The sequence below is a fragment of the Sceloporus occidentalis genome, unplaced genomic scaffold (assembly GCF_023333645.1).
Source record: "Sceloporus occidentalis isolate IW3139 unplaced genomic scaffold, rSceOcc1.0.p SCAF_4, whole genome shotgun sequence".
Lineage (NCBI taxonomy): Eukaryota > Metazoa > Chordata > Lepidosauria > Squamata > Phrynosomatidae > Sceloporus > Sceloporus occidentalis.
The window spans coordinates 147,127,398-147,151,809 of NW_028316984.1; the positions used below are offsets into that span (position 1 = coordinate 147,127,398).

Genomic DNA, 24,412 nt, shown 5'->3' on the forward strand with positions numbered 1-24,412 from the left:
ATTTTAACATGTGAAGGTTTAAAGATTTTGTATGTTATGAGTAAATATTGGAACAAACTGATAATGTTCAAGGGCCCTGTAAACATGATTGGGGCTTAACCAGATTATTCCAAAGTACTGGTCAGCTTAGTCGATGATCTCCATCTGGGTATCGACAGGGAAAGTGTGGCCCTGTTGGTGCTCTTGGACATTTCAGCGGCTTTCGATACCATTGACCATGGTATCCTTCTGGAATGCCTGAGGGAGCTAGGTATTGGGGGCACTGCACTCCAGTGGCTCCATTCCTATCTCTCGGGCAGGTTCCAGATGGTGAGGCTGGTGGACAGTTGCTCCTTCAAGAGGGAGCTGACATCTGGCATCCCCCAAGGTGCCATTCTGTCCCCCATGCTGTTTAACATTTACATGAAACCGCTGGGAGAGATCATCCTGAGACATGGGTATACCGATGACACCCAAATATGCTTCTCTATGTCTCCAACTGTCACAGCAACTAAGGATAGAATCTCTCCTCTGAATGCCTGCCTTGAGTCAGTAATGGGCTGGATGGGGGAAAACAAACTCAGGCTGAATCCAGAGAAAACGGAGGTACTCGCAATAAGCACCTCAGGTCTGGGGAAGGAAATTTATCAACCTGTCCTGAATGGTGTCACACTTCCCCTGAAGGACGAAGTTCGCAGTTTGGGAGTACTTCTGGATCCCTGTCTACAGCTGTCATCTCAAGTAGATGCAACGGCCAGAAGTGCTTCGTACCAACTTCGGGTGATACTCCAACTGCGTCCCTACCTGGACCGGAGGGACCTTGAAGCTGTGGTACATGCCCTGGTAATCTCTTGTCTTGATTTCTGTAATGCACTCTACATGGGGCTACCCTTGTACCAAGTTCAGAAGTTTCAACTAGTACAAAATATGGCAGCCAGACTGGTCACTGGTTCTTCAAGGTTTGACCACGTAACACCAATTTTAAAAGACCTTTATTGGCTTCCAATTTGCTTCCGGGTGCAATAGAAGGTGTTAGTTAACACCTTTAAAGCCCTATATGGCTTGGGCCCGAGTTACTTGCGGGAACACATCTCTTTACAATCCGCCCCGCACTCTTAGAACAATGGGGAAGAATCTGTTGGAATTAACCACAACCAAGTTTGTTTCAACTTCCCAAAAAGCTTTTACGATAGCTGCTCCAAGACTGTGGAATAGTCTCCCGGAAGAGATCTGTCTTACTATTTCCCTGGAAACTTTCAGGGGGGCAGTTAAGACGGAGCTTTTCCAGCAAGCGTATCCACCCGATTTCATGTAAGACACAGATCCACTTCCCAGAACAGGATGAGAACATTCTTGCTCCACTGTCACCTTGTGATACCCTGTTTTTAATTGTCAATTTCTATGTATTTTATTGAATTGTTGTATTTCATTTTGTAGTGTTATCAGCTTCGGCTGATTTGCCAGCTGCGCCCATACCTGGCCCAGAGGGACCTAGAAACTGTTGTACATGCTCTGGTAACTTCGAGACTGGATTTCTGCAATGTACTCTACATGGGGCAACCCTTATACCAAACTCGGAAGCTGCAAATGGTGCAGAATATGGCAGCCCGGCTGGTCACTGGGGCTCCCAGGACCAGCCACATAGCACCGGTTCTGAAAGACCTCCATTGGCTGCCCATTCGCTTCTGAGCCCAATATAAGGCGTTGGTAATCACCTATAAAGCCCTAAATGGCTTGGGCCCGGGATACCTGAAGGACCGCCTCTCCCCATACATTCCGCCCCGCACCCTCAGAACGTCTGGGCAGCAATTACTGAAGGTGCCTGGGGCTAGGTTGGCCTCCACTACACGGAGGTCATTCTCCACAGCTGCCCCAGCCCTTTGGAATACGCTGCCCACCGAGCTCCGCTCGTCTACCACCCTGGCCCAATTCAGGAAGGATTTAAAGACCTTCCTGTTCCAACAGGCATTCCCCGAATAAAATCCTGTGGGCCTCCCTCCTCTTCCGTGGCCAAGAGGTTGGGCTATGGGGCTTTTGTTGGTTATTTTTCTGTATAATTATTGTATTGCATTTTAACTTTTGATGTGTATTTTGATTGTATTTTAATCCATGTTGTAAGCCGCCCTGATTTTTAGAAGGGCGGGATATAAATAAAATTTTTATTATTTATTTATTATTATTTATACCAGGTTGTGATCCCACCTCAATCCATCTGGGAGAGGCAGGAAAATACAAATTGTTGTTGTTGTTGTTGTTGTTGTTGTTGTTGAGAGTTTCCAGTTCTTTTTGTTTTGATTGCACTTGCATATTAAGGTTTTGCATCTAATCCTCTCTCCTGAAATATGATGTACAGTTTTTCATTTTATTTCCTTCCTTCTTTCTTTCCCTGCTTCCCATTCATTTTGTTCCTTCTTCTCTCTCACTTATCCTGTGTCACACTCAGCCTCATTCAACATTTCAGCAATTGATTTTTACCAATTTCAACTGTCTTTTTTTTAAAAAAATAAAAAATCAGGAGTTATTTTCAAAAGTACTAAAGCGCTTTAGCAAGATTATACTAGTTAAGCATTACAATCATGTTGCTGTAACATTCTTCTTTCCCTTGCTAGATCACGGTTGAATCTGTGTCTTGGAAACAACAGCTGTGTTTACTTGGTGGCCACCTTTACAAGGTCCAAGACAGCAGAAACACATGGCAAGTAACCAGCATACAGTATTTCATTTTGATAAGTATTGGGTTAATTTAGATCAGTCTGGGAATAAAAAGTCTCTGGTAATGCAAGGAAGGGAGCCAGCGTGGTTTGAGCATTGGACTATGACTCTGAAGAGCAGGGTTTGAATCCTGGCTCAGCCATGGAAACCCACTGGGTGACCTTGGGCAGGTCACATTCTCTCAGCCTCAGAGGATAGCAATGGCAGACCTGCTCTGAAGAAACCTTCCAGGAAAACCCCATGATAGGTTCTCCTTAGGGTCGCCATAAGTCGGAAATGACTTGACAGCACACAACAAGAGCAAACAACAATACAAGGAGTTCCCAGGAAATACTTCTGGATGAGAAAAATGTCATATGCATCTCAAAAATAAAATTGGTTTGTGCAAGAAAAAAAGCCTGGGATTTCCAGAGATTTTTTCCTCCATCTGGAGGTGCCCTAGGAAACCTGAAGGAAAAGGGAACTCTTAAAATCTTGGCAAATGATATCATTATTCTTTGTCCGGCAATAGAGACATAACCAGATGTTTTTCCAGAGCTCCCCATTGGCTAAAAAATGGCTGTGGTTTGGGTTTGCAGCAGCTGATAGTTGGATCCTTGGGAGGATTGTTGTCATTTTAAGAGTCTGGTGGAGAATTCTGACCTCTACAAAGAGCCCCCAAAAGCTTACTATGGTGGAAGTTCAACTTACTTATAGGATACTGGTCTAAATTTTTATAGGAATTGAAGAAACTCTTCATAAGCCTATTTCTTGTGCAGCCCCCCTGAGGAAGGTCTTAAAATATCAACAGGTCAAAATGTGTTGGCCTTTTTAGCTGTTAAACATAATTTTTCAGCATCTTGAGGCGTGTTTCCTTTTTTCCTCTGGTTCTGTTGGATGCTTACCATTTTTTGTTTTCCTTTGGTGCAGAGAGAGTTTCACATAGAGAAGATTTTTAAATAAACAATCTTAGAAAAATTAGATTTTGGATCACAGCTTCAAAATCTCCCAACCAGCATGGCCATTCCTACCAACTCTATTTGTAGTTTAAAAATGTTTTTAAGTTCAGACCAAGAACTTTTGAGAACATGATGAAATACATTAATGTAATAATATGGTAGAATAAGACGTATTTAAATAGCTTTTCTTATTTCTTTTCTTACAGCTACCACACAGATGACGACTTAAAAGATTCTGAATTAATAGTCAAATTCTACTTCTCTCTTCTATGGGCAAGATTCAATTAATTTTGCATGTAGCCAGGGCTTCTTTGAAGTTTCTTTCCATTCACTGTTTGCACTGCTGAAGAGGCCAGCTGCTTTTCAGAGTAATTTAAAAACATTAAATGAGAAGCAAGCTAGCTTTTCAACATGTTGCCAAAAAAAAGAAAACCCCCTGCTTTTCAAATGTCTTCCTTTCTATTGTCCTTAAGTTCTCATCTGAAATTTGTCAAGGGCCAGCAGTGCTCCCTCAACCATGGAAGAAACACTGTGATACAGTATAACTTAATCTATGGATTATTATTATTATTATTATTATTAACCTTTATTTATGAAGCGCTGTAAATTTACACAGCACTATACATGCAATCTTTTTAGTTAGACGGTTCCCTGCCCTCGATGGATGATTGATTTGCAAAATGAAATCCATACCAGTGAAATGATTTGATCTCATTTTCACTGCATTCTCTGGACTGCTATGAACACCTACCTACCAAGGTAAACTGCTGTGGGCATAAGACATGATGCAAGCAAACGACTTGAAGTCCACCCATTCAGGGGCAAATGTGCTTTCTGATGCCCTTCTGGGTTCCCTTGTTCTGACATGTAGGTTATGGGACCAAGGAGCGATCGACTTCATGTCACACAGGGAATAACAAAGGTGCAATCCTGCAGAAAGGCGAGCGAAGAGTGGAGAGGAGGACACATTGGTGTTCTGATTGCCTGCCTCTGCTTTCGTATATTAGACAGCCAGTGCTTTTGGCTGGGAGCCCAGACCGGGCTTTTGTAATCAAAACATGATCTTGTATGCTGTGCAGCCAGTACTGAGAAAGGCCGACTGATGGCTCTCATCTTTTAACTCTGCTGTGGAATCCGCCGAGCTTCACCTCTCTGATGTCCAAAATGCACCGATCTGTGAGTGCTGCCTTTGTCATAACTGGGAGGGTTGTCGGGGAGTCGGTCTTGCATTCAGAAAGCCAAGCTATGACTTATTCCTTTCTTTCTTTCTTTGCTATTTTTGTTTTAAATGGCATTGTGGTTTCGGGTATTTTGTTTTCGCTCAGCAGGCATGTATCACTGGGATGTGGGAGGGCAAAAAAAAAAAAAAAAAATGGTTTTCCCAACCACAGTTTATATGAAGTCTGTCATTCAAGAGATGGACAGGTGAGATTATCCACAAAAAGGGAAGGGATGGGGGAGAAAATGAAAAACAAAGCACAAGTCAAAACAAAATGCTGGGTAATAATGGACATGTCCCATCCCATGACTTGGGGACTGGCACTGTTGCAACTGTCGGTGTGCAAAGACAGTGTTTATGAAGGAGTTTGTGCAGCAACCAGCACAGAGAAATGTTGGCTTTAGGCCGTCTCCTTTTCATCACTTCCCATCCCCCAGCTTTTCTTTCTCTCGTGAGCCTTGCTTTTCACAGAGTCTTTCATATCATAAATAGCTGTCTTTGAAAGCATACAGGGATATGCCCTCGCCAAAGCCACGATCAGTGAGAAAATCCCATTCACCCAGGGCTGGCAGTGGGTAGATGAACTTTAGGGGATGGGTACATGATGAAAACAGTCTCCATAAAGCTTCTATTCAACCCCCATCCTCATTTTTTCTGTTGCATTTTAAAAGAGAGTGATATCTATGCCTGTCACAGTTGCTTTCCCCTCCTCCTCTGCTATTGGCCTCTCTGTTTTTCCAAGCAACCAGGCATGCTTTCTGATTCACAGGCATGGCATGGTCGCTGGGCCAAAGCCATTTCTAACTTCTTTGCTCTAGTCGGTGTGTGGCACATGGGTTCCTGGATCCCAGGAGGAATTTTATGCTGGAGATGGTAAAAGGAGTGTCCAAGTGACAGCAGAGGCAACTTTCTTTTCAGTAACTTGGCAGCAGGAATATTATCTTATTACAGACTGACTGAACAACCAGCTGGCTGGCTGCAACACAACAGCAACAGCCAGGGAGAAAAATGCTGACTGTGCTTCAGTGTGCTGGTCAGTGTTCACCAAGGAATCAGCATAAGGCCTCAAAGTGCTGTTTTGCAGCTCTGGGCCAATTTAGTTGGGTGGTTGCTGCTGCTATGTTCTTCATATGTAAAGTAAGACATATCTGGTCACAAGCCTGGTGGCCAGCTACTACTAAGCCGGTGGGAGACACTGCCTTGGGTCTCTATTAAATGGAGACCACCTACTTGCATTCGCCCCAACCAGACCCTGCCCTGATTGAAAAGATGGCAGTAGTTGCCATGCTTCAGGATACCCTCCAACTGTCCCAGTTTAGGAGGGACAGACCCGATTAATCCTCTGTCATCCACTTTTTCCACTGTTTTTATAATGTCCCAGTTTCTCTTTTCTCCTTCCACTTTGTCCTTAGCTTGTTATGATTGCTGCAAATGAGTTCAAAGTGCAAAAGGAGTTTGCAATTTTATAACTCAGCAGAGGGAGAGGAGAGGAAATGGCAGAATTTGCCCTTCCTAGTATGCTCTGGCAAAAGCAAACTGCTGCAGGTTCTTCTAATATGTCTCTTCTTCCTCGTTAATAACTTTTGCCATCTTTCCACACTCTGATGTTGCTTGGTGCCTTGGGTCCTGTTTTCCATCTGTGGAATGTTGGAGGGTATGCTCAAGTTGAGCATTATTTCTACTTCTTCCCCCTAAGGCCCTGGGCACTAAGGCACCCATGATTAGGGTTGCCATAAGTCAGGACCTCCAAACCAGGACAAATGTAGGACAACATTTTCAAATGTAGGACACATTTTTATAAAAATGGAGGACACATGAAAAAATTTGATGATTTTTTTTAAAAATGTTAATATAAATGCATGTTTCTTAGGCATGATCAAAATGGAGGACATTTTGGCATTATTCTTAGACAGATGGCAGAAATGTACTTCCCTTTCTGGCCAAACCACCCCCCTCCATTCCGTCATCATCACTATCATTTTTAAAACAAGGAAGACCTGTTAGCATTAAAAGCACCAAAAATACACAGAAAAGGCACTTTGGGGGAAATAAACCTTTGGAAATGGGCACCCACCTCCTCCTCCTCCTCTTCCCCCTCCTCTTCCTCATCCTCTTCCCCTTCTTTTTCTTACTTTCTCCTCCTCTTCCTTATCCTCCTCTTCTTCTTCCTCCTCCTCCTCCTCCTCTTCTTCCTCTAACTTCTTCCTCCTCCTCCTCCTCATCGTTGGTTGAATTTCGCACCAGGAAATGGCGCTTTTCCCTCCCCCTGGCCCAGAGGCCTATCCTCCTCGGTCCTCCTCCTCCCAGTTCTCCTCCTCCTCCTCCTCCTTCTCCTCCAAAGCTCACTGGCCAATGGCAGACTGGGGCTGGAAACAGGCCAGCCCCCGCTCTTCTGCCATTGGCCAGACAGCTTCGGGGATGCACGCTCCTTTTTAAGCCCCATGTGTGGGTGTGCAAGAGAGGCAAGCGCACGCTGCTGCCGGCCGCTGCCCAGACAAGTGCCGCAGGTGGCGCAGCAGCTACACAGAAGAAGGAGGAGGCGGATTGGAGGAGGAGGAGGGCGGCGCGGCCGAGGAGGAGGAGGAGGAGGAGGAGGAGGAGGGTGGCCAGCCAGTGCCAACAGCATTAGTGGCAGCCCGGAGACCGGGCCCAAACCCGGGATTTAGGGGGAACTGGGCCGGGGCAGGCCAGGTTGACCCAAAAGCGTGATTGTCACGGGAGCCGCTGGGTTATGGCATCCCTACCCATGATGAATAATAAGCCATGATGAAGAATAAGAGAAATACTTTAAGAGTAACATGAGACCTGAAGCAAAATACTGCAATTTTTTCTTGTTGTTTTTAACTGCTGACAACTTATCTTCAACTTATAGTGACCCTATGAATGAGAAACCTCCAAATTACCCTATCATCAACAGACCTGATAAAATCTTGCTGACCCAGGGCCAGGGCATCCTTAATTGAGTCTATCCATCTGGAATGTGGTCTTCCTCTTTTCCTGCTGCCTTCTACCTTACCAAGTATTAACATCTCTTCTAGTGAGTCATGTCTTCTCATGATATATTCAAAGTACAAGAGTATCTTGGCTTCTAGGGAGAGTTCAGCTTTGATTTGCTCTGGGATCCATTTATTTCTCTTTTTAACATTCCACAGTATCCATAGAACACTTCTCCAGTACCACATTAAAATGAGTTGATTTTCTTCCTATAAGCTTTCTTCATTGTCCAGTTTCCACAATCATACATAGAAATGGAAAATCTGATGGCATGGACAATCCTAACTTTACTATTCAATGGTATATCTTTACACTTGAAAATCTTGTCTAGTTCTCTCACAGCTGTCCTTCCAAGTCCTAGTCGTCTTCTGATTTCTTGACTGTAATCTCCATTCTGATTAATGACTGAGTCAAGATATAGAAAATTTTGAACTATTTCAATGTCTTTGTCACCTTCTTTAAAGTTATGTAAATCATCTGTGCACATTATTTTTGTTTTCTTATTGTTCAACTGTAAACCTGCCTTTGCACTTTCTTCTTTGACTTCATTCAATAATCCTTCCAAGTCTTTGTTATTTTCTCCTAGTAGTATGGTGTTATTTGCATATCTTAAAATTGTTGATGTGCCTTCCTCCAATTTTCCTGACTCCTTTCTCCAAGTCTAATCCTGCTTTATATATGATTTGTTAAGTATACAAGTTAAAAAGAAAATATTGTACAGCCTTGCCTGACATTCCTGCCAATTGCAAACCATTCAATTTCACTGTGTTCTGCCCTAAAGGTAGCTTCTTGTCTTAAATATAAGTTATGGATTAGGATAATCTAATGTTGTGGCACATTCATTTCTTTAAAAGCAATCCATAGTTTTTCATTATCTACACCACCAAAAGCTATAATCTATCAAGCACAGGCTGATTTTCTTTTGAAATTCTGTAGTGTTCTCTATTATGTTTGCAGTCCTAGTGTCTCTTCCTTTCCTGAACCCAAGAGAAGAAGAGGCATAAAGGCAGCCCATCTCACTTCATATGGTAAAAGTCTTTGTAGTAGAATTTTGAGCATCATGTTGTTTTAGTGGGAAATTAATGCAATAGTCCTGTTGTTACTGCAATCTCTGGGCCAATCTGTGGGCAATTGTTTTCTTTTCTGTATTTGTTGGCAGACTTTTGTTAGAACTAGAGTAATTTCTGTCTCTGTAACTTGAAGCAGCTCTATTGGTGTGCCATTTGTTCCTGGTGATTTATGTCTCCCAAGTGCTCTGAGTGCAACTTCCACTTCACTTTCTGAAACTGGAGGTTCATCTTCAAATGATTCTTTTTCATGACTTTGAGGCAGTACATACTGGCACTTTGTGCTGGCCTGACTGTGTGCTAGGGCTGAACTAGGGTGGAGCATGCACATGGTCTGAGCCCTCATTCTGCCACCCAGGTGCCATCTTGGCATGCACCCTTAAACACGGGGTGCACCATGATGACATCACTTGGGCGCAGCGCCCAAACGGCGCTACGCACAAGGGGCATCATCATGGCATGCAAGCTCACCAATGGCGTACCTTTGGGACACAAAAAGAATCTGTTGGGAAGCAGGTTCTTTTTTGTCCTTCTGGAGGCTGTGGCATCTGGTTGTCGCGGCCTCCTTCCAGGGCACAAACGGGCGGCATGGAGCCGGCCATCTGCACAGCCCCTCTGTCATCTTTTTATCATTTTATATAGTTCTTTAGTTTATTGGTTTCCATTGGCTTTTTTATTTCTACTTGGTCATATAATGTGGTCCCCTGCTGGTTGAATAGCATACCCACTCTTGGTTTAAATTTCGCTTTGATTTCTCGGATCTTGTGGAATGTGCCTATTGTTCTTCCTTTTTTGTTGTCATCTTCAATTTTCGTATATTGAGTATTATAGGAGTTCTCCTTGTACCTGTTCACAAGTTGTTAAACATTTGCATTCATGGTTCTGACTCTATTTCTGTCATCTTTGATTTTTGCTTCCCAACTATCTTTAACTGCTTGAAGAGTTTCATCTGTCATCCACTGAGGCGTCTCTTTCTTTTTGGCTGCAGACTGTGTCTTTTTGCTTTCCTGCCTGACAATGTCCCTGGTTTGACTCCAGAGGTCTTCTGGCTTCTGGTGCAAATCTATTTTTAACTTTATCTTTAAATAGTTTTTTGTGGAGGTTTTGGGCTATGTGACTGTGTTCTGGAAGAGTTTATTCCCTATGTTTGGCCAGCATCTGTGGCAGGCATCTTCAGAGAAGAGCAGCCCAGCCGTGAAAGCCTTTGACTTCACATTATCTTTAAATTCTTGGATGCTTAAATGCTTGGAGATGTTCTTCAGGTTGTATTTTGGCACAATGGTTGGTTTAGTGTACTTTAGATTTACTATGATATTTGATATTAGTAGTTTATGGTCTGTGACACAAATCTGCTCCTGATCTTGTTTTTGCATAGAGATTGGAACCACTCATTGTCTGCTTGCAGTTATGTAACCTATTTGATTTCTCTATTGGCTTTCAAGTGATAAACAAACTGTTGGCCTCACAAAATTTAGTTGGTCGCTCTCCTGTTTTGTTTTTTGATCCTAGGGCAAATTTTCCTATGTTTGATTCTGCTTTGTTTCTTATTTTTGAATTCTAATCACCTATGCTTAACAGGAAGTCTTGTTTTGGTGTGTAGTCAATTTTCTCCTTGATTCCAATGATTTTTCCTTCTTCTGCCCCTGTAGTTGGAGCATAAACTTGGATTATGGTTAAATTGATGAATTTTCCCTCAAATTTTATTCATTTGACTTGGTCAGACTTTACATTCTATCTCATGACTTCTTTTGCTATATATCTTCTCACTATTAATGCCACCCCATTTCTTCTTAGATTTTCATTTCTTCAGTAAAACTCTGTGTAATTACCTGAACCAGCCCATGTAAATCAGTAGTTCATGAGGGATGGGTCAATACTTTGGCTACATGGAGCAGCATTCACCCACCATCCCAGCTCCTTGCCAAGCCAAGTGTTATCTTGGTAAATTCAGTGTTACTATTTTATTGTTGTATTGATTGTAAATTGTACTAAGTGTCTTTTATGGTTGTAATCCCACCTCGATCCATGGGAGAGGCAGGAGGTACAAATAAACTATATTATTATTATTATTATTATTATTATTATTATTATTATCCCACTACCCTCCCCTGAATTTGTGAAGAGGGTGCAGCAGTGTGTTGCATTCACTTTGACTCTTGATGGCAAAAGTTCTGGAAACAAAGTCCGGTGAAGGAACAGCTTAGGGAGCTGGGTATGTTTAGCTTGGAGCAAAGGTGACTGAGAGGCAATATGGTAGCCATTTGTAAATATCTGATGTCAGATGAACAAGACTAGGGCATTAACCAATTGACTAAAATTACAAGAAAAAGAGATTTCACTCAAACCTTAGGAAGAATGTCTTGACTGTAAGGAGCCCTGGTGGCACAGTGGTTAAATGCCTGTACTGCTGCCACTCACTCACAAACCATAAGGTTGCAAGTTCAATACCAGTGAAAGGGCTCAAGCTTGGCTCAAGTTTGCATCCTTCCGAGGTCGCTAAAATGAGTACCCAGATTGTTGGGGGCAATTAGCATTCACTTTGTAAACCACTTAGGGAGTGCTTAAGTGCACTGATAAGCAGCATAGAAATGTACTTGCTATTGCTATTGCTAACTGTTCAATAGTGCAATAGAGTGCCTCAGGAGCAATGGACTCTCCTTTGGGGGTATCAAACAAAGGGTGAATGGGCTTCTTTCAGGAGTGCTGTAGTTGTATATTCTTGCATGGTATGGGGATGGAATAGATGACTCTTGTGGCCCCTTGCATTTCTGTGTTTCTATTAAGCAATTTTTACATGCACCGCTCTATCTGTAAACTGGGAAAGGGAAGGGCAGCTGGCCACATGTGGGTCTATCAGCTCTAACAATTAGAGCAGGGGTCGGCAACCTCTGGCCCGCTGGCCGGATGCGGCCCGTGGAGGCCTTTGAGCTGGCCCCTGGCTCCTCCTGCCGCCGCCGCCACTGCCGCCGACGGTTGTGGCTTTTCCCCGCTCTGGGCGCCGCCATTTGGGGGGGAAAATGGTGGCGAAATCCCGCTCGACCTCCAGGAAGATTTTCCCCCCAAAATGGCGGCGCCCAGGGCTCCAATGGTGGCAGCGGGCCTCTGGGAGGCCAGTTGCTATCGCTGGGGCCCTCCAGGAGGGCTCCGACGGCAGCAGCGGGCCTCCCAGAGGCCCGTTGCCTTCGCTGGGGTCCTCCAGGAGGGCTCCAGCGGCGGCAGCGGGCTCCTGGGAGGCCAGTTGCTGTCGCTGGGGCCCTCCAGGAGGGCTCCGACGGCGGCAGCGGGCCCCTGGGAGGCCAGTTGCCTTCGCTGGGGCCCTCCAGGAGGGCTCCTGTGACAGCAGTGGGCCTCTGGCGTCAGGGGCCGGCAAAGAGGGGGAGGCCTCCAGTGCTGGCGGTCCCCGCCGGCTCTTTCCCAGCCTCTGACAGGGCCTGGGGCCCCGTCAGTGGCCGGCAAAAAGGAGGTGGCCTGGCCCCCGGGGGTGGAAGCTCCACACCCGGCTTCGGCCCCCCAGTTGTCTCAGGGACAGCAACCCGGCCCCCGGCTCAAAAAGGTTGCCTACCCCTGAATTAGAGTGAGAACAGGGCATCATTAAACAATGCCTATGGCCATCACTTGCCTATGTAAGGGTGGGTGCCACTCCCAGACATTTCCATGAGACTTCTTCCTCCCTCTTGAGGCAAGTGTGGAAGGGAACAGCACAATGGACATCTGCTAGGCAGTGTGGTGGTAGCACAATGAGCCTCATCCTCAGCTTTATCTTTGGCTTTTTAAAAAATATGTTGTCTCCCCTCCTCCCCAATGTTTATATTCACTTTGTGATAGTGAAACATGGATAGTTCTCAGTATCAGACTCGAACATCGTTGATCCTCCTTCTTTTAAAAGAGAAAGAGAAAAAAAGGAAGAGGAAGAGGATCAGATTAACAGTACAGTGCATACGCTGGAAGCCACAATGGAAGTGAGGGAGGTGCGCACTGGAAGGAAACAGTGGTGCTCATTCCCGTGGTGTGTGCTCCAGGGGTTTGGACTGAATGGGGCTTGAGCATCCATGTTTTTTCCTTTACGTGGGGGATCCAGAATGGATCCTCACATAAGGGAAGGGCGGACTGTACATAATTAATGTGGAGTTAATGGCTTTCATGGCCGGCATCCATAGTTTTTTGTGAGGTTTTCAGGCTATGTGGCCATGTTCTAGAAGAGTTTCTTCCTGACGTTTCGCCAGCATCTGTGGCTGACATCTTCAGAGAAAGATGCTGGCAAAACGTCAGGAAGAAACTCTTCTAGAACATGACCCACAAAAAACTAAGTACATAATTATTTAGATTGGAATCCATATTGAAAGAGGAATAGCCAGTCAATACAGTGCTTATTTCTGGGAGATACAAGCAGAGTAACTGTGAGCAGTGCTTTGTTTTCTGTGAGTTTTTCTCTGTCTGCAGACAACTGAGTGAATGGATTTTTGCCAAGACTGAATGGGTGTGGGGTTTTGTCGGGTCTTTTTGTGTGGAGTGAATGTCCAGTTAGTGGGTTTCAAAATGGGTTCAAGAAATTACTACATGCAGCTTTTAAATCACTATTGTAGTAATAAAAGAGCACCTTTGGCAATACTTAAATAGCACCTTTTCCAATCTTTATCACATGACGTTGCCTCTATCCTGTAGCTGGTGTCTATGCAAAGTATGGTTAGCGCATCCCTTTCCATTGTCAGGGAAAACCCATCAATAGCTAACATTCATTGATCACTTCTAACATTGTCAACATTTGTTGTTTATTTGAGTGAACCTCATAAAATCAAACTTGGACTTGCCATTCAGTCCAACCCCCTGCCATGCACAAATATACATCCAAAGCACTCCTGACAGATGCAGCCTAGGATCACATTGGCTTTTTAAGCTGCCATATCACATTGCTGGCCTCTCTTAGTCTCCATATTGTTTTAGTAGTAATCCCATCTTCATTATGATTTCAGTCTGAGTTGTATGGTGCTTTTGCTGTCTTTCTTTTCTCTTGATCCATCTGTAGTATGTGTGTATTACATCTTTAGAAATGTGCTATAGCCACTACCCTACTGCAGAAAATCAGCACATAACACATGATAGCAATCCTGAAATTAAGCTAATTTTTCTCCCCATTTTATGTGCACTTTTTTTAAAAAAGCAAAATCTGGAGAGCATCTAATGAAATCTTTTAAGAAAAATGAAACAGCATCTTTGGATGCTAAAAAGATAGTCTTTGGGGTCATTCACACTTACTTTTTTTAATGAAGAGATATGCATCTCCATGCCAATTCAGAACCAATTCACAATCGGTTTGATGTTCCCACTATGTTTACCGCATTAGAATCTCTCTGCCATTTTAACCTTGTTGCCATTCACATTTGCCACGATATCGATTTAAAATGGAGCTGCCTCCATTTCTGAGAATGATGCAGTGCGATCCCAGTCAATTTGGTAGCATGGTCACACTGCCAAAGATGCAGGTCATTGTGGCTCTTAAAATAAGAACTGTGAAGGGGCCCAGTGCCAAATGCACTGGTTTAAGTGGGCTTTTCGATCACCTCCCACAAACTGCACTTCACAGAAAAAAATCGGTTCCACACCACTTTATTTCCGTAGTGTGAATGGGACATTTGTTTTCCAAAAATCCTTTTGATTATTTCACTGAGTGATTTGGATCTGGAAACCATGTCCTATGAGGAACAATTAGGGAGCTGGGGATGTTTAGCCTGGAGAAGAGAAGGTTAAGAGGTGATAGCATAGCCCTGTTGAAATATTTGAAGGGATGTCATATTGAGAAGGGAGCAATATGTAACACCCCCCAAAAACACATAAACAAATGACATCCATATATACAATAACATTAATATTATATTAATTAATAAAGGGAGCAAGCTTGTTTTCTGCTGCTCCAGAGAACACGACCCGGAACAATGGATGCAAGGTACAGGAAAAGAGATTCCACCTCAACATTAGGAGGAATTTCCTGACAATAAGGGCTGTTTGACAGTGGAACACACTCCGTCAGAGTGTGATGGGGTCTCCTTTGGAGGTCTTTAAACAGAGGCTGGATGGCCATCTGTTGGGGATGCTTTGATTGTGAGTTCCTACATGGCAGGGGGTTGGAATGGATGGCCCTTGTGGTCTCCTCCAACTCTATGATTTTGGATTTCTTGCTAGTGAAATTTCTGCAGTTTTGATTTGCCATAAGTATTTATGGGCTATGAGCAATGTGAAAATATAATATTAATGTTATTGTATATAGGAATGCCATATGTTTATGTGGGGTTTTTTTTTTGGGGGGGGGGGTTATATAGCCCTCAAAGAAGGTGGAAATGTGTTGGACTTTTAAAAAAATAAAATAAAATAAAGACCATCTTTTAATCATCTTGAGACATTATTCCTTTTATGCAGAATCTTACAACCTTCTTTTACACTCAAATTCATTTAAATTGCTGTTATAATATGTATTAAGGATTAGTTATGGTATTAGTATTTTTTTATTTTTTATTTTTGCTAATACACAATTTTTATACACAATTGTATTGGTGTATATTTTCCTCCCTTCCCCACTCCTACCAAACTTTTATCACCCTTCCTTTGTTGTGAGAGATATATCCACCTTACTTGTTTTAGTGTTATTTTGTGTTATTTTGAAATGGCCTAAGGGCTAATCAATAAACACTTGCCTATACCCATATCTCAACATCTTTACATCAATTTTAACTCTTTATTTGAGGTTCCAAGGAATGCTTCACAGCAATATATGAGTGAGGAGATTTGACATTGAATTTTTTATACATTTTTATTGTCCACAGAATATCTGTCACAAGCTACACCTTTGGGAGTGAGTAAAAAGTGAAGGAATGATCAAAGCAATGTTAAACCTCTTTGAACTAATTTTGTTAAGAAAACACCATGACAGGTTTGCCTGAGGGTTGCTAGAAGTCAGAAGTTATTTGTGGGCATAACAAGAACAAAGCCCATAATTGTATTATAAGAATCTTGGTTGTTTCCATTTCCCTTTTCTCTTTTTCTCTTTCATCCTTTCTTTCGTTGCTTTGATATCAACCACCTTCGCATGATCCTAATGGGTCATGCAGTGGTGTGAATCCAGGAACTACCCCTGCACAGATCCACAATGTCTCATGCCCTTATAGAATGTGGTTTGGTTGCTCTGTGCTGTTTTTGTAACATGCAAGTGTGCATTTCAGAATGCATGTTACTCTGATTCTAATATTTATATATCCATCCCAAACCCCTAGCACTCCTGTTTACACATGGAGCTCACGTATATCAAGAGTACATGCAAATTAGTAGAAACCCTGAAAATTCTGGTCAGGTAGGATCCAAATCTAATATAAACTTGTTTTGCAAAAGTGACATGAAAATTCATCACATTGCAAAATTTCTTGTTGCCAGGACACAGCTGTGGGAGGCCTTATGAAAAGTGCTTAAAGGTACAGAAGCAGTCTCAGAGTGTAGACTTAACAATTCTATGTACCTTCCTCTCACAGGTTCACAACTGTTGTGTTTCCAACTCATCTTGCTGGTCCTCTCCTTTTGTGCCAAGAGTTCATGCATTCTCCTGGATCCAGTCCACAGATCTATCGCTGCCTTCTTATTGCCTTCATTGTTGTCTCTACTACGCTGTCTATTTTTCTCCATTTCTCTTGACAGGGTTTGGCAGAATCTGGAAAATACCAGAAAATACCAAATTCTTGACAGCATCCTTGCTCACTTAGTGATCCTGTATCTTGCTCCTCTTCTCTCCTTGCCAAAACATGTAGCTACACTTGCCTTTATGTCTTGAGTTTACCTTTAGGTTCTGAATTTAGGCCCCATTTAGTGGTGACATCTTTTCCTGAATTCAATGTCCTATTATTCATTAACAGCTAGGGTTGCTAAATCTCAGGCCTTGGCCCTGGCTCTCTCTCCAGTTTTCATGGGTCATCTCCAGGCAAGAGACAAGGGTACAAATTCTCCAGTTTTGGCTGGCTCAGCTCTAGGCAAGAGGAAAAGATTGTGTGCAAATTTCCAACACAAGCAATAGAGAAGCAGATAACTACAATTTCTAAGGATTTTAATTGATTTGATTTGATATTGAAATCTCCAGGTATTGTTATGTATTTAGTTAGCTTCCTCTGTCAACCACCACTCTGTTCTGCATCTACCTACTGTCTAGAAGTAAATAAACTAGATTAAATGTTCCTTATCCTATCTCACTAAGTAAGTGGAAAGGAATATCCCCTGACCTCATTTCATCTTGATTTGGGAACAGCCCCATTAGCTAAATTTTCTGTCTTAATTTCCAAACAGGGTAATGTTCTCTCTCTCTCTCTCTCTCTCTCTCTCTCTCTCTCTCTCTCAATGAAAGGCTGTGAGTAAGTGTAATTGCACAGTGCTTAATGACAATGCAACATCACCAGTGGCTGTCTCCAGATCTCAGGATATGACCGAAAAGCCTCAGGCCTTTTGTGATCCTGACCTGGCAATGTTATAAACAGCCCATGACATCACAACTGATACTGGAAGGCTCATTGTTCAATGGAGCCTTCTCCAAACCAGTGCCCTATAGATGGGTCAGAAAACAATGCACATAATCCCTTAACCAGCAATTAGTGGGGACTGTGTTGAATGCGTCTGGAAGACACTAAGTAGGATGCATTAGTGCTTTAAAAATTGTTTAAAGTATAATAAGTATTACTTTAAAGAGATTTCATTTAAAACACAATGTTGGCATCTGGGTGCTTACTGAAGTTTAAATCCAATTGGTAGCCAGAAATACTGTAAGACACCTTGAACTGATTGCTGAGTGGTTCTTTAAGATTGATGAAAATTGCTTCTACTGAAGCTGGGACTAGAAACTGAAAATTCTGCAAGATTATATATGCTATTGTTTATTTATGAAATGCATGGATGCAGTGCTCCTTAATTTCTAGTGTACAGTTTTTCAAAGGGGTGCAGGGCAGCACTTAAATTGTAAATACACTACACCCTCAGGTTTCAATTGCAAATTCAGCATCATTCCACCACTGATGGAAGATGGTAAGAGACAGAACAGATGAAATTTGCACTGAGTGTATCTGACTCAGAATCTGACAAAACTTAAAAAGGATACTTTTTGGGACTACATCTTCTCTCAGCCGTTGATTGATTTTTGCTGATTCATATGTATTCTTGATACATGTGAGCTCCATGGTAAATAGGTTATGAGATCTAGAAGTTAAGGGGCCCTTATTGGTAATATGCCCCAGCTGTTCCCAACCCATGCTCCATGGAGCCCTTAGGGCTCTGTGAGTCAAAAAGCCCTGTAACATTGCACAGATTAAAACCAGGACATATATGACCAAGTAACCTTACAGTGTAGTCACGTATGCAAAAGATGAAGAGAAACAAACAAACTAGGAGAGGCTGCAGCAGTTTGCTTTTGCCGGAACCTACTGGGAAATACATAATTTTACTCCTTCTTCATTCCTCACTGCTGAGGTTATATAGTGGAAACTACTTTTGCACTTTGGACGCAGTTTGGAACAACTGAAGTAAGCTGAGGACAAAGGGGAAACTGGCAGGAGGGGAGAGAAACTGAGACTTTTCAAAAACAGGTGAAAAAGTAGGACAACAGAGAATTAATCAGGATTGTCCCTACTAAATTGGAACAGTTGGAGAGTATGTGATAATGAGAACTGCAGCCAAAAGTAACTTTTTCAGTCTTGGGAATTTGCCAGTCCAGATTAAAAAGCTTTCTAATCTCATCAAGAGTAAAATGTGGACACAGATTTCAAGTTCCATTATTTAACACTAAGCTCAGTGTCTGGCTCAGGAAATTGTGACTTTCTCCTGAAATGCTTTTCTGGCAAGAAACTCCTTAGGCAGGAGGGACAGTGTTTGATTCAATGCCTAAAAAGAGGCAGGGCAGGCTCTCTCATCCCAGATATTGCTGGGCTGGCTCGCCACAAATGCAATGACAAAGAGTGCTCTAAAAGCTGCATCAGCTGTTTAGGACAGATAGTTCTGTTGTCCAACAGATTCTTCTTTTGTCCAGGTTCCACTGATTCATTTTAAAACGGAATGAACATTTTGCCTTCAAAACCCAGTATCAAATTTGAGAGAAATTGGATTTTATTTCCAGTATGGAGCATCATCTCTTACTTCTTTGTTTGTTCAAAATAGGGGATGGGGCATCTTTCAATCATATCTTAAAAACATGCTTCATCATTTTGTTATTGCTGCAAATGAAAGAGGCCCACTTCCCTCACTCCGAGAGTTTTCCTGTCAAAACAAAGAGGATAAACAGTCTCCTAAATTGCCAATATGTGTGAAAATCTGACAAAGTTGTGTTTTTTCCCCCTTCTGTGATATTAGGATGCCACTGTGGATGATGCGATACTGCGGAAAAAGGAACAGAAAGATGTTGAGCTGGATAAGAAAATCATTGCTTTGCGAAAAAAGAATGAAGCTCTTATGAGAAGATACCAAGTAAGTTTGACTCTATATGTGAAACATCTCCTTAACATATTTTTGGACCCTGCTTGGTTAAACTTCAAAGGCTTTCTAGTATCGCTAGTTGTGGATAATTAGTTGTTACACATCTGCTTTGAATCAAATCTGCACATTTGTTTAATTAGTACCAGTAATTTGAAGCATGGTTAGTTATAAAGGCTATTGTGAACATGATGGGAATTTTAGATTTTTTAAAAACACTGCTCTGCATGAATAAGATTGAGAAAAATATGAAAATTGTCAGCATCACACTTCCTGAAGCCTGAACAACAAGGCTCATGAGATTTCACACCCATTATTCCTCATTGTTGTTTATATTAGTACTTAATTGGTATGGGAGTAACATGTTGAAGATTAAATTTGGTGCAGATTCTGTAACTGCTAACCTGAGAGTAAAAGAAGTGCACTTGCTATTGCTAAAAGACAAACACAGACTACAAAACAATAAGGACAAGATTCTTCAGTTTGTTCAGACCCCCAAAATGAACTGCTATGGTGCCTTTCTTTGCACTGCCAAATGTTTGCTAAAATCAGAGCTCAGAGAAATCACTTTGTGGACTACAACTCCTGCTGGATGGTCATGCTGGCTGAGGGGAGGGAGTCTAGGAGTTGTGTGGCTTTTTAAAATGAACTTTTACAAGCTCTGGATGAAATGTCATGAAGGGCAAGTTCACCTGTGTTTGCTCATTTTTAAAAGAGCACAATGAAGGTGTAATTCTAGAAGGCTAGGTCCAACTGTAAAAGCGGAGGGACAGGAAATGGCACCACTTCATCCAAGCCTACAGATCCAGGAAGCCAACGTACTCCTAGATGAGTGGGGGAGAAAAGAATATCCCATTCTTATATATGTTTATGCTGTGTCATTTGTATGGTCTCTATATACAGTGCCCAAAATTTGTTAGAGTTGCTGGACCCAATCAAAAGCAGTGTTAGAGCAGCAAAAAACCCTGGTTCAGGTTTTCTTCTAGAAAAGAAAGCACAAAGAGACATCTATATAAGACATAGTTTCATCACTCATCTGAGGAGATCTTCCTCTTTGTTCCTTCTATAAGAGAACTGCAATAATGTATTTTCTTCAATTTTACTGTTTTAGTTCTAGATTTCAGGTTGTTGTGCTAAGTTGACTTTTTAATGTTTATAAAACACCACCCTGAAATGCTTTTTGGGGAAAAGTGCAATATTTAGGCCAGAATACTGTTGGGGAGTAATGACTGCATAACCACCATAGTTATGATGCTACACAGTGATTCCTGGGCTGACCTCCCTCTATCCTACTAACTGGGCAGCAGCTGCTGAGAGTAATGGTGATCTGTTCCTATCACCCTGACATTCCCACTCCTTCCAGTGAGTGATCTCCAGTGTAACAGGCAGAAGCGGGGTCCCTGTCATAATTCCCTCTTGCATCACAGAAAACCCATTTGATGGAGTGGATGACTGGGAACATCAGTGAGCTGCTTCCCTATGACTGGGGAACAGGAGTCTGTTGCTTATAGTGTCTGCTTCCAAGTAAGTGGTGACTGGGAACTTTCATGATCCCTTTATCCTCTAAATTATAGAATAAGTAGGTATTACAAATACCAAACAGTTAACAAATATATAAATCTAGGTTATTCCCCTACAGGATTATGGCCATATTTTTATAAATAAATCTCTTGTTTTCAGACCATTTGCTTTGTTTCTAGCTTCCAGCTCATTTTATTATTGTAATGTATGCTGATTTGATAGAGGTATCATTTCAGGAAATAGAAGAGGACAGGAAGCGAGCAGAGCAGGAGGGAATGGCTGTCACCTCCAGGAGGGCCAGGCCGGATGGGCTCACCATCACCATCACCAAGGCCCATAATGTAAGCACTTGTCTCCTTTTTTTTTCTTCTGAAAAACAAGTTTTTGAGAATTCTATTTTTTTGAGGTGAGACAGATCATAGCTTGGATAGATCATTTAGTTTTTCCAAACTCAGTGCTCTCCAAAAGGCTTGGCCTCCATATATGATAGAGAGGTTATGATCAACAGACACACTGCCCAATGGCTAGGCTGGCTGCGAATCATGGGGTTTGTGATCCAATGCATCTAGAAGGCATTCCAAGATGGGAAGATGCAGTTAATAGATATGTAGATTTCAGGTCTTGTCAGTGCTCAGAATAATTTACAGATTATTGAATTAAGCAGTAATACATGCTGCAGGCTAGAGAGGCCTATGTACTTCTTCTAAAACACTCAAGCACAGGGGGTGCCATAAAATGCCCTGGAAGTTCATCTGTGTGGATGTACAAAATATACACCCAGCCATCCTGGGCATATTGAATGCCTACAGGAGTTTCTAGCAGGAGTACCTAGTAGAAAAGAAGATTTCAAAGACAAGAGCCCTCCTTAGCAGGAATACTTGAGATCCAAACAGGCTGTTGCAACTTTACTTAAGTAATGGCAGTTCTTTACTGCAGGAACATTGTGGGGGCTTTTTGTGAACTGAGCCAGTCCGTGGTTGCTGGGTTTTAGCCAAGATCTGCCTTCTGTTGGTGGAAAGGCTTTGCTCATGGAATGTACTTTTGTCTGACTATCCAGGATCCTTCCTCCACTCTACATGTACAGCCCACTGTCCCCTGTATTTCCGTCTGGAGGACACCAAGAAATGTTCTACAATTTGCATGCACCTAAATCTGGATACAACCTGCTGGGATAGTTTCCTGGAATGTTAGGCCATTTATGAGAAGGAAGACGGCCAGTTAAGTTTAAGAAGTAGTCTTCTTTAGCAGAATTCATAGATAAATGCACTGAACCTCTAAGAAATGCCATGAATCCCTGCCTAACTATCTAAGATAAAGGAACTGCTCAACAGAACTAGGACTCAACATACTGAGAGGAGAGTAGGAAGAGTTGGGAGGAGTCTCTATGTGACCATAGAATAGAGGCATGTAGGAATGCCCTGTGCTGCCCAAAAAGTTAACTGGTCTGACAGCAAATAGCAGAAGGGATGTGAAGAGAATGCTTGACTCAAGCAGTATTTTCCAATAAAATCCACTATTTTTTTCATAGGAGGCAATCTCCTAGCCTTGGTGTCTGACCTAACGAGTGAGTGCATAACAGCAATTCCTCATCCTAAAGTGATGATCAGTTGAAACATAGATTTACTTATAGTAGAAGATTTGTCACAAAGTAGATCCAGGGTCCAGAAACTGATTGGAATGACCCTACCATTGTTTTTCTTTTATAGAATCATAGAATCATAGAATCGTAGAGTTGGAAGAGACCACTATGGCCATCCAGTCCAACCCCCTGCCATGCAGGAAATCCAAATCAAAGCATCCCTGACAGATGGCCATCCAGCCTCTGCTTAAAGACCTCCAAGGAAGGAGACTCTATCACCTTCCGAGGAAGTGCATTCCACTGCCGAACAGCCCTTACTGTCAGGAAGTTCCTCCTAATGTTCAGGTGGAATCTCTTTTCCTGTAGCTTGCATCCATTGTTCCGGGTCCTGTTCTCTGGAGCAGCAGAAAACAAGCTTGCTCCCTCCTCAATATGACATCCTTTCAAATATTTAAACAGGGCTATCATATCACCTCTTAACCTTCTTTTCTCCAGGCTAAACATCCCCAGCTCCCTAAGTCGTTCCTCATAGGGCATGGTCTCCAGACCCTTCACCATTTTTGTCGCCCTCCTTTGGACACGCTCCAGTTTCTCAATGTCCTTTTTGAATTGTGGTGCCCAGAACTGGACACAATATTCTAGGTGGGGCCTGACCAAAGCAGAATACAGTGGCACTATTACTTCTCTTGATCTAGACACTATACTTCTATTGATGCAGCCTAAAATAGCATTGGCCTTTTTAGCTGCCGCATCACACTGTTCACTCATGTTCAACTTGTGGTCTACTTGGACTCCTAGATCCCTTTCACACGTAGTTTCATTCAGCCAGGTGTCACCCATCCTATATCTGTGCATTTTATTTTTCCGCCCTAAGTGCAATACCTTACATTTCTCTGTGTTGAATTTCATTTTGTTAGCTTTGGCCCAGCTTTCTAGTCTATTCAGGTCATTTTGAATCTTGATCCTGTTCTCTGGGGTATTAGCTATTCCCCCTAATTTGGTGTCATCTGCAAATTTGATAAGTATGCTCCCAATTCTGTCATCCAGGTCATTGATAAAGATGTTGAATAGCACTGGGCCCAGGACAGAGCCCTGTGGGACCCCACTGGTCACTTCTCTCCAGGATGAAAAGAAGGGGAGCCTGAAGGAGATAGTTGAAGGATAACTGTGATTTTACATCAGTGGTCATTTGCTGTAAGGAGGAAGGAGAAATACCAAGAGGCAGCTCAAGGCCCTCTCCTCCTACAGAACTTCCTGCAACAGTTTTCCATCTACAAACCAGAACTTAGTCCAAGGTAGCAGTTTCTTGACCTTTAAATAGTCTTCCCAAAGTCAGAGATGTAAACTCTGCATGAAGCAGAGATTCATGTAAACCAGTCCCATGAAATTGCTTACTGAATTTAAATACTATTTACAAATCAAAAGAAACTTGCAGCCAGAGGAGGAAGCCCTCTGGGCTGCATCTGGTCCATGAGCCAGAGCTTTTCTGTCCTTGTCCTTAAATGTCACAGGAAACACCTTCTTGCTCCTCGATGAATTAATTGATTCACCCTACTGGATCAGATCAAAGGTATACTCCAGCATCTTGTTCTCCACCTCTAGGTGTCTAAGGACCTTTTCACACAAAGCACTTATCACAGCCCAAACGCTTCAGAAGCACAGAGGTAGAATCACTGGTCACACTTCTGAAGTATCACTGAAGCACGTCCCGCTCTTCTCCCATCGACAAATCGTTCACAGAGCATCTATTTCTGTAATAATGGGACCTTCTGTTATGCAAAAAGTGGCTGCTCCGCAAACAATTCATCAATGGAAGAACAGTTAAATGTCTCAATGACGTTTGAGAAGCGTGACCGGCAAACCCACCTCCGCATTTCTGGAGCGTTTGGGTCACGATTCCAGCATGGTAAGTGCCTCGTGT

General features: G+C 42.6%; 1 protein-coding gene across 8 annotated transcripts in view; it reads left to right on the forward strand.

Annotated features, from left to right (window-relative positions):
• Positions 1–4,672: 4,672 nt before the first annotated feature.
• The window catches only part of CCDC9B (coiled-coil domain containing 9B), a 107,559-nt gene continuing 87,819 nt past the window's right edge, over positions 4,673–24,412 (forward strand). For 6 of the 8 annotated variants that reach the window (XM_089521957.1, XM_089521956.1, XM_089521954.1 and 3 more), the window contains exons 1-3: positions 18,877–19,037; positions 19,272–19,385; positions 21,149–21,253. In XM_089521957.1, the coding sequence (XP_089378083.1) occupies positions 18,978–19,037; positions 19,272–19,385; positions 21,149–21,253 (279 nt within the window). In that variant the 5' untranslated portion in view covers positions 18,877–18,977. Of the gene's footprint in view, positions 4,806–18,876; positions 19,038–19,271; positions 19,386–21,148; positions 21,254–24,412 lie in introns of those variants that run through there. The other 2 variants (XM_089521958.1, XM_089521960.1) reach the window with 2 other exon arrangements.